General features: G+C 33.2%; 3 protein-coding genes across 3 annotated transcripts; 2 read left to right on the forward strand and 1 right to left on the reverse strand.

The window, feature by feature from the left end:
* Nucleotides 1-189: 189 nt before the first annotated feature.
* HELRODRAFT_183969 (hypothetical protein) lies at nt 190-2,832 on the reverse strand (the record flags this gene model as incomplete). Its single annotated transcript, XM_009013982.1, has 10 exons — nt 190-226; nt 309-500; nt 602-705; nt 939-1,037; nt 1,506-1,612; nt 1,796-1,903; nt 1,974-2,065; nt 2,182-2,260; nt 2,360-2,505; nt 2,674-2,832. Coding segments are annotated over 10 exons (1,123 nt in total), but the record flags the coding sequence as incomplete, so codon positions are not given.
* Nucleotides 2,833-3,747: 915 nt separating this feature from the next.
* On the forward strand, nt 3,748-4,975 carry HELRODRAFT_195043 (hypothetical protein). The gene is made up of 3 exons (XM_009013983.1): nt 3,748-4,136; nt 4,280-4,429; nt 4,549-4,975. Exons 1-3 carry the CDS (start codon nt 3,881-3,883, stop codon nt 4,749-4,751), a joined length of 609 nt encoding a protein of 202 aa, XP_009012231.1. The 5' UTR covers nt 3,748-3,880; the 3' UTR covers nt 4,752-4,975.
* Nucleotides 4,976-10,029: 5,054 nt separating this feature from the next.
* HELRODRAFT_183971 (hypothetical protein) lies at nt 10,030-10,903 on the forward strand (the record flags this gene model as incomplete). Its single annotated transcript, XM_009013984.1, has 2 exons — nt 10,030-10,162; nt 10,356-10,903. 2 exons carry the CDS (start codon nt 10,030-10,032, stop codon nt 10,901-10,903), a joined length of 681 nt encoding a protein of 226 aa, XP_009012232.1.
* Nucleotides 10,904-10,928: the final 25 nt, after the last annotated feature.

A 10,928-nucleotide genomic window follows, 5' to 3' on the forward strand; every position in this document is an offset into this window, starting at 1 on the left:
GATGCTTATGATGATGATGATGCTTATGATGATGATGATGCTTATGATGATGATGATGCTTATGATGATGATGATGCTTATGATGATGCTTATGATGATGATGATGCTTATGATGATGATGATGCTTATGATGATGATGATGCTTATGATGATGATGATGCTTATGATGATGATGATGATTTTACAAACCTGTAATTTGAAAATGATGCCTGAGCAGTTTCCTGACCTGGAGTCGCAAATTTTCAATATATACATACAAAAAACACACGCGCACACACACGCACGCACACACACATACAAACAACAACCTTTTTGGAGACGATAAGAAAGAGACCGCAGCTGATGAAAGTGATATAGTAGCCAGGGTAGAAACCATGCCAGAGGGCACTGAAGATGAAAACGGCGAACACGCTTCGAGTCCGTTCGTAAACTACGTGTCGCAGCCAATAATTCGTCGTCTTGTTCCAATTATCTATGAACTGTTTTATGCCTGTTGCCAGCTGTATGGATGTTTGTATGTGCGTGTGTGTGTGTAATGTATGTGTGTGTGCATGTGTGCGTGTGTGTGCATGTGTGTAGGTTTTTTAACCGACCGACCAACCTCAGTCTTACTGATGACAGCATTATCAACGAGATCCCACCGGGCCTCACCATGAGCATTGTAACCATTGAACCCCAGACCAGCTGATATATTGCTTGCTTCACCTTTATTCGTTTATTTGTTTGTGCTTTTATTCATTCATTCGTTCGTTCATTCGTATTTTCTTTCATTAATTCATTCGTTTATAGTTCACATACACGTTTTTTATTAATTCTTCAATCCATTCAATCCTTAATTTGTTTGCTCTTTCATTCGTTCATTCCTTCCTTCATTTACTCCTTTATTCGCTCATTCATTTAGTTGTTAATTCTTAAAGAAAAAAGAATAACCAGCTCACCCAAAGACCAAGCAAAATAATATTTGTATCTATGTATGCAGCTAACAAAGACAACCAAACAATTCTTGTATAAAAATGACTGTTCTGAGAACTCCATGCCTAAAATTAGAAAATGGTGAGGATGATAATGATGACGATGTGATGATGATGATGATCATCATCATAACCTTCATCGTCACTATCACCACCAACATCACCATCACGACTCACTCATCAGAATGGTGCAAGGGAAGTGAGGCATAACAAAGATAGTGATGCAACCAAATATTGCAGCAACCAATAATTTCTTTACAACTGTCAACTGAAATGTGATTGGTTGACTGATTAGCTGATTGGTTGACTGATTAGTTAATTGATTGATTGGTTGACTGATTAGTTAATTGATTGATTGATTGATTGACATATATTCTAACCCCCGGTGACGGAATTAGTTCAGGATGTTTGGACTGTTGAGTTAGAAAAAAAATTTTCAATTGTACTTCATTATTTTACATTTAATCATAATAACAATTAGTTTAGGTAAATAATAAGTTATATAAAAATATAAATTAACTTTTAAAAATTGACTGCCATCTATGAAATCAGAATACTCTTTGAAGAAGCAAAACGGCCCACACATAATGGAATGAAAGCAGAAGATGTAACTGTAGTATTCATGCAACCTCGGAACATTCCTGATTTTTATTTACAGTCAGGGGACGTTTTGTCATTGGTTGGTTGGTAGAATAAGTGATTGGTTAGTGTTGGGTAGTTACTTCAATGTGTTTTCATTTTAGTATAATCTAAGGCTTTTAAGCTTCATATTCATTTTCATATTCATTTTATTAATTCCTACATACACACACGCACACACATACTTTAAAGAAACTCGAGTCATATTTTCAGTAATCCTAACATTGTACACATTTCCATCATAAATATTGTAAGCTAGGCTGGTCACTTTCTGCACCACTATCATTAAGGGCCTGTCATATTTTTATTTACAATAATAATAATTACAATAATAATAATTACAATAATGATAATAATAATAACCCGGTGACATCTAACGTATAACCACCATAGTCGTATATCATTCTTGTGATGTGGCAATATCCTAAATAGCCCATGTTAAACAGTAGGACTACCTGAAAAATGTATTGTAAAATGCTGATGACAGAGAGGAGAGAGAGAAAGAAGAAAGAGAGAGAGGTGGGAGAGAAGGTAAAAAGAAAGAATAAAAACAGAGAGTATAATGCCTAACTTTTTCCATGATTCCAAAAGGTAGAATTTTCATGAAGATGTATGAAGCAAAACTTGGAATTAAAATGTGGACTATCTGTCTGTATATTTTAAGCAAGTATAAATCCTTTTGATCAATAAATCAATTTTTTAACATAGAAGAAAATATATTAATTTTTATATTTTAAAACTTCACTGACTTTCCATAGCAGAAGTATATGATGTATATGCCAATGGAGAGTTCAACTAAATGCCTAATTGTGGCCCCAAATATTTTAGGACTTACAAGAAGTCGAAAAATTGTACCAAGAAATATGGCAGCCATGTGAGCAGCAAAAAAATTTATCTGAAATTTTCAAAGATTGTGTGAAAATAAATAAATTATTAATATGACTATCACCATAATAATAATAAATAATGTGTTACTATTAATTATTCAATACAATACACAACTGTTGATTTCACTGACTTATCTTATTTTATTTTGCACACCCCTGGACCCCATCTTTCTTACCTGATCTAACGGAACATTGAATTGCTGACTGACGGGCGATAATAGCTCCGATCCGTCAAAGAACTGATTGCCTTTCATGTCGGCAACAACCTTGCCCGGCATGTCAATCTTCCAATTGTTGTCTTTCCAATCCAACAACCGCTGTATTAGGTATTTCATTTTTTATTCTGACCAAGTTTGGTGACGAGAATTTGTTTAAACTGTAAACTATTAAATCTGGCCTATGGATCAGATTAGTGTTTGAAATTAGTGCCGGGGTGGACCAGTGCGAGCGGTTGCGATTGTGAAAGAGAAGAATATCGACATGAGGCGACTTCTTTGTTATTGTTTATTGCATGTGTGCGTTTCGATGTTGAATTTATTTAATGAAAGAACCTAAAGGTTCTTTCATTAAATATTAAATATGAGAACCTTTATAGTTTTCATTAAATAAATTAGGTTCACGTTAGTATAGCCGGTAGCAGTCTATGGTTCGGACGGTTGGACACTGAAAAAGGATGATGAAAGAAGAATTGAAGCAATGGGTGTCATGGAAAGAAAAAAAAACGAACGAATTGGTTCTAAAAAGAAGGATGGAGTACAGCGAAAATTACTGTCTGAAGCCAAAAAAAAATCATGCTATATTGGTCAAATCTTCAAAAACATTACTGCATGGAAAATGATTTAATACAATGGACACTGTCCAGATCAAAGCGACAGAAAGGATTTGACCGATTTTAAAATGGAACAGATGCTGAGACAGACGCAAGACAGAGTTAACTGGATATAATATAAGATGTGTATATATTAATACATATATATGGTACATATATATGTATACCATATTTGAATGATGCGTATATATATATATAACTATGTTACATAGAAGACTTAGGTGTGGCTTTAGTTTTAGATTCAATATTATTTACAAATTAGTTTTTAAATTCGTGCAATTCATTTTTATTTTTTTGCCTCCAAGTTCCATTCACATAAGTATAGAGTATATAGTTCCTTTTAAACTGGATTATCATTTTTGATACCTTTTCAAAAGTGCGGTGTACATGTACACATTGATTCTTCTTCGCTGTCAACTCATACCGGCCATTTTACTTTTTCTCGATCGTCATCGAAGAGAAAGTTTTTGTGACCCCACTAATTTCCAGACCACTAAAATTAATTAGTTTTTATTTTAATTGAAACTTAGTGAGTTAATTTTGAATTTTAAAAAATGTGTGGAGGCGGATCTTGCTTGAGTTGTATAGGTTACATCCTCCTAAATTTGAGCATCCTGGCTTGCCTGGCTGCATTCTGTTCGCCATTCTGGTTAGAATACAATCTCACCTTTAAAGGGGCTTTTAGCGATCCACTGAATAGTTTAAAGAGCTTCTCCACAAAATGGGAGGGTCTGTGGGGAGAGTGTGACAAGGATATGCAGTGCCGCTGGGTCTGGCAGGATGATTTTGCATTGGAAAAGACCCTTCCAGGTTTTTTTCAAGTTTTAAGAGATGTTTTTTAAAATACTATCTGCTATTTATATGCTAACTTGTTAACGTACCATTAATTAATTATGTAGTGTGTTAGTGTGTTAAAAGTTTAATTAATTATATTTGATTTAAAATTCTTTTAGATTGGAAAAAGGCATCTCAGGGCTTGTATGCAGGTGGTGTCGTCTTGATCCTTGTTTCAGTGCTCATCTCTTCATTGCACCTCTGCTGCTGCTGTTGTAAAGGATCATTCTCCATTCGTTCTGCCATGGGAAGTCTTGTGCTTGCCGGAGGTTCCCATTAAATTAAATCATTCGTATCTTTCTTTCTTCTGCCAATGCATTGTTTTTATAGATTTCTTAGAATTTAAATTTAATTTCAATTTTTTTACATTATTTTTAAACTTCCGCAGTACTGTGCATTGCTGCTTCCCTGGCAGTGTATGGAGGATTTTTGTACAAGGAGGATAAACTTTCAGAAGCCCTGACATTTGCCTGGGGCTACTACCTTGGCATCGCTGGGGTGTGTGCCTGTTTTGTCGCTTCCCTCTTGTTCTTCCTCGATGGATGCTTCAACAGGAATCACGAAGGGTACCACATGACACGCGTTGTTTAAAAGTTAAATACTCTCTGCCGTGTGCACACTCTTGTATTGTTGTGGGTGACGATAAACAATTGGGACATGTGTATATGTATATAGTGATGAGGTGGGTGTGTGAATGAATAACATATATTTTTTTATAAAATCTTAGAGGGTCTTACCTGGATCTATATGAACAACAAACAAATGTGTACAACTTACATGTTGGTAGGTAAGATTTTTGTTGTATCTACCTATGTATAACAAGTTTTGTGTGCTGGCTTTCTGTGTAATCTTTATATATTATAATGTTGTTCTAAAATTAGTAATCAAATCATGCTATATTTAAAAATACATGTCCATTTTTCAACTCTAATTATATTAATTGGTATTCTAGGAGATCTATTTTTAGATTTTCATCTATCCAATAGCTAATCAGAGAAGTTTTTTGTATGTAATTTTTAATTTAATTTTATTTGTTCGTTACTTTAAATTTATTTTTGATTGAAGATTTTGGTTCAGTTCCATACTCTAGCTTATATAGATATTTATGTTTTTATCTACAGAGATAGAATTAAGATTTTATAAATGATCAGAATTCAATACTAGCAATTACTTTAATACTTCAAGAATGATATATGTTCTTTTAGTAATTCACCCTACCTTACGTTATGCTCTACCAAAATTATTTTTAATAATTTTATTTTATAGTTTAAATATCGTGAAATCTTTGTCGTTTTTATGTTTTTGTTTTTTGATTACATTTTTTCATTTTTACATTGATTACATGAATGATTGGTTGTATGGATGATTGAATGAATGGTTAATTGATCGAATAAAGTGAAGTTCCATTGTGTCATTTTATAAAAATTAATTTACAATCTATGCTGAATTTTTTAAATGATGCTTTTAAATAAATTTATTTTCCATTGTATTCCATATTTTCTAAATATGGAATACAGTTCTCACATAATGAAAATTTACCGTTAGTTACTTATTATTTCAAACATTTATTTGTTCATTTTAAATATTCACATTATATATATATGTGTGTGTGTGTCAGTTTGTCTGTCTATATATGTATTATTTTAAGATTCAGTTTAATTTATTTTGATAGCCTATTTTATTCTATATGAGTATATTTTATTTTTAAATATATAAAAACATCCTCTATAGTTCAATTCCATCTGAGCATTGTAAAAGCTAATTGATAAGTTTATTTATTATCATTTGCATTTTTGTTAATTATTTCACTAAATTCTTCAGTACATACTCGCCATTATATTGCACATGCGTACCGTATGTATATGTACGTACACACGTTTCAACTATCTATAAAACAAATGATGATGATGATGTTGGTGGTGGTAGATAATTACTGATGTTTATTTGATGTCTTAAGAAGTAGTTGTACTAGTGGCTCTTTAAATGTCTATGCCTCAGCTGCAAATGTTTATTTTACACGTTTCAAAGTTCGACTGAGATGAATGAACATTTGAATACGAGGCATCATCTTTTCATTGGATGGATGGATGGATGGTGGTGATGGTGATGGTGGTGGTGGTGGTGGTACTGGTGTTCAGACAGACTCATGTGTTACTGTACGACGTGTGTTCAGATCTTATTCATGTTATTTTTTGTGAAGAAGTTGTCATGTCACATTATCATCGATGCTATTTCACTGTTACAATCACCATGAAAGATTTGTATTTGAAATAGGTGCATGTATGTGTAGGTATATAATTAACATCATTATACATTCATACATACATACCTACTCTACTTATATGTACGTACATATACAGTTTATATCATATGCACTTATTCACGTTATTATTATTACTATTGCTAATGACATACTTAACTAATTCTTTTGTAAAATTTTCTACTGGATGAATAAGTGAGCAATGATAACGACTAGATGAATGCGTGTATAGTGCATGATGCATGCATGCATTTTGTGGCTTGTATGTGCTAGCATGTGAATATTTATATATATATATATATATATATATATATATATATATATATATATATATATATATATACACACACATATGTATACGTAATAGATCTTCGTGTTTTATTCATTATGTTATTCTCCTGCTAGATAATCATGTAGAAACAATTCCATTATTATTGGCTCATAGGTGTTTTATTTTTTCGTTTTTTTTTCATTTGTGTCATTCAACCATTTTTTTTTTATTTTCGGAGAAATGTTTTTGAGTGGAGGCATGTTTTCCAGATGATGTCATTCTAACGTTTTGTTTTGCTTTGTTTACTTATTTGAAATTTTTAAATGAAATTTAAAACCTACAACCTCCCCCCATCCAACGAAATTATATGGTCTCTATCTATCTAACCATCATCGCCCTCTTCATCATCATCGTCGTCGTCATCATTGGTTGTAGTCACTGCTGTTATGTCATCACCAAAATCTCCATTATCACTCCACCATCACCACCACCATCATCATCATCGTTTCGTCGTCAACATCTTACGATCATCATCAGCATCATCTTCTCCTGTTCATAACAGTTTTTGAACCAGCTGACGGTAGGTGGGTGATTAATTTTGAACGTTTTAACGCATCATCATGTGATCGCCGTTTTTGGCGGTTTTTGCGTTTGTCTCTCTCTCTTTCCTCTCTCTCTCTCTCTCTCTCTCTCTCTCTCTCTCTCTCTCTCTCTCTCTCTCTCTCTTTCTCTCTACGATATTCATAATGATGAATGTGATGGTGATGATGTAGCTAATTGTTGCTGGTTTCTCCTCTTTCTCTCTTATTCTATACTGTCTCTTATTCTATACTGTCTCTTATTCTATATAAATTTATAGATAAATAGATTGCATGTGTTTGTTATTAAAATAATTTCCTGTCCTCGTAAAGCCACAACGATATACATAAATAATAGCAAAACCAGATTTGATCGCCTGCATCCGCCGATCATTATTTCTTGTGTGCATCTGTGTGTGTGTGTGTGTGTTCGTCTTCATTCTATTCTAAAAGATAACCTTGATATTATGCATTTTGGTCATTCTTCAACTTCATCCATTCGCCGAGAATTTTATGATATTTCTATAACTGTTATCTGTTGCTGTTATTATTATTATTATTCTCATGCTAGCTATCTATCTGTGGACAAAATTAATAAATGAATGTGATTAACTGAAGAATGATTGGTTGGTCGGTCGGTCGTCTGTGTGCACTCCAGTTTATATAACGCTGGCTTCACTAATTATATGATCACTCGTTCATTCATCCATTTAACTTTTTTCATTTAAATTATTTGTAATTAAATAAATGAGTCGAGTTAATCATTTATTCATTCATTCATTCACTTACTTACTTACATAACAGTGTTGAATTCAAATGACATTCATCTTATATAGACCTTCACATAAAGCTTATTTTCATATATATATATATATATATATATATATATATATATATATATATATATATATTATATAATGTATACAAATATACAAATTTATATTTACATCACAAAAGGCACAATAAATTGTCGTGGATGTGCGTGGCATTCTAAATTGTACTCATTTATTCATTCATTCACTAAATATGGTTGTACTGTAGTGAGTCTACATATTCATCAATGTGATGTATACCTACACACCTACATTTATTAATTCGTCTGTCTGTCTCCTCTGTCTGTCTGCCTGTCTGTCTGTCTGCCTGTCTGTCTGTCTGCTAACGGCTATTCAATGCTATTCATTGTCGTCGTCGTTATCATGTTTATATTTTACAGACATTAATTACTTACATTTGGTTTTAAAATTCTTCCATCTAGTGATTGTTTCATTTGCTATCTCACAGCAGGAAAGCTCCACCGTCGATATATTATTACTTTTTATTTTCAGTATCTTATCAATTTGGGATGTTTGCAGAGCTCTTCTATAACGAACAAACATCCAGACATACAAACACATATTCGGAAATTAAGCACAAGAGGAATATACAGACATGCATAGGCAACTATCACGAGTATATATTCAGCTACTATGCAGTACGTACATAATTACATACACGTACGCACATGTGCATTCAATTGTTTGTTCGTTCAAGAGCTCGAAGTTTCCCGCTGTTGTTTATTAGTTGATTTTTATTTTCTATACGCACGTGTGTGTGTGTGTGTTCGTATGTGTGTGTGTGTGTGTTTACTATTATACTCCGCACGCACACACGCACGCACAATCATCATCTTATTGTAATTGTGTTGTAGTGAATCTTGTAATCGGAGCGAACAACAGTTTTGTGCTTACGTAACAATTCGTTTATCTTAATGTCTTTAATTTGATTTCAAACATGCAACTTATGATAACTATTATAATTTAAATGAAAATATTAATTATTTCAATCCTTATTCCTACTGTAATTATTTATAGAGTATAATGTAATAATAATTATTATTTTCATTTCATTTATTCATTGGCTTTTGATCAATTCTTTCAATATTATGTGTCTGTAAACTTGTTGTATTTTGATTTTTTATTTCACTATAATTAAAAACTTTTATGTGTGTGAGTGTGTGTATGTGTGCGAGTGTGTGTGTGTGTGAGTGATAAGTGAACTGTGCATTACCAATTGCTACTAATCTGATAGGAATACTCTGCAGTTCTGCTGATAAAGTGTTTCTTGAAGAATGAATGGGTGAGATAGCAAGTGAATGAGTTAATGGAATATTAATTAGTATTTATAATTAATTAAATAAATGAATGAATGATAAATATTGTGGGATAATAATTAGAACTGCTGTAAATTATTATTCCCAGTGAGAAGCGTAATTGTGATTACTGTGATGCTAATTGTTTGTTTTACACGTCATGATTTCCTCCCATCTCTCTCTCTCTCTCTCTCTCTCTCTCCCTTTCTTTCCCTTTCTCTTTCTTACTTTTTTCCTCATAATTTTGTTTATCTGAAGCTAATGCGTGTTATTTTATCGTTATTATCTCGCTAATTTGCTATTGCGACGTTTGTGACGATGGTGGTGACGGCGATGGTGAAGCAGATTTTAAATTTAATTTACAGCGAAAGTAAAGCAGTGAACGCTGATGAATGATCGATGCTGGTTGGTTAGGTTGGTGTTGTATAATATATATGAATTGAATGGATCAGTCGCACCGTGTAAAGCAGGAACGTCACATGTTTATTATTATTACTATAATCCAATTATATACACAATTTAATTGAGTCTATTGGTAGCTGAGATTGTAGGCTAAGCGAACAAACCCAGCTGCCAATATAATTGCAAATAATATGACGATGATAGCGATGATAATAATAGTAGCTGTTTCAATGACTCCTCTCGTACGTTTAGTTGCAACTTCGCAAAAGTTTTGTTACCGAGGCGATTGGTCGAAGCACCATGAGCTTCGAACAGCCGCCTGCACCAACAACAAGACCTGTGCCATTATGCTGAAAACTGCTGGTTTGTTTCTTCAGGCGTGTGTGTGTGTGTGTGTGTGTATCAATATATCCTGTTTTTATTTTGCCTTCCACTTCTGTTTCGGTAGCTTTATCTGTTTGTCTGCTCTATTAATAATTTATTGTTGTTTCTAGGGACGGTAGAGTTCTTGGTTTGGTTGATCAACTATGAATAATTTAATGCATGCTTTCCGAAGGTGATGAACAATTTAATACATGTATTTTAGATTATGGCGAGACCAAACAGGCAAGAGCTCTGTGTTTTGTGCAGTTTTCAGAGAACATGACTTTCTACAAGAAAGTTATCGAGTTTCATTCGGGAAGGAAGTTTCAGACGATCGCCATCTTCATGTGTAGTCTTGAGAAATGTAACGACAGGCGCCAATATGCAGAACTTCTCAAGAATTATCAGTCGAAACAATTCGAGTTAAACGCGGTTGGCGAGAAATCAAAAAATGAGGATGCCAATAAAAATGACAATAATAAAGTTATGAGAAAAGTTTTGATCAAGTACTACGTCAATAAAGATGAAGCAAAGTTCAACATACTCGAAGTTGAGGTGCCGAAGAGTGTTGCTGCTAACTCGCTTGATGGCAGCAGAATTGATCGCAATTTCTATTACCACGAAGATAAGGATTTTGGATATCCATCTATTTTTCAACCAGTAGATGATGGAGAAGCAGATAGTGCCGTTGATAAGATAAATCCTCTTGAGTTCATGAATGAAGAGTACAACATCAATTAAGAAATGTCAAAAATGATTTGAATTT

Source organism: Helobdella robusta (assembly GCF_000326865.2).
Source record: "Helobdella robusta unplaced genomic scaffold HELROscaffold_127, whole genome shotgun sequence".
NCBI classification, from domain to species: Eukaryota; Metazoa; Annelida; class Clitellata; order Rhynchobdellida; family Glossiphoniidae; genus Helobdella; species Helobdella robusta.

Excerpts from the sequence above, each read along its gene's own strand:
- HELRODRAFT_195043 (XM_009013983.1), top strand. The coding sequence starts at position 3,881 with ATGTGTGGAGGCGGATCTTGCTTGAGTTGTATAGGTTACATCCTCCTA. Across the intron at positions 4,137-4,279 it reads ATTGGAAAAGACCCTTCCAG|ATTGGAAAAAGGCATCTCAG; the intron begins GTTTTTTTCAAG and ends AAATTCTTTTAG. Across the intron at positions 4,430-4,548 it reads AAGTCTTGTGCTTGCCGGAG|TACTGTGCATTGCTGCTTCC; the intron begins GTTCCCATTAAA and ends AAACTTCCGCAG.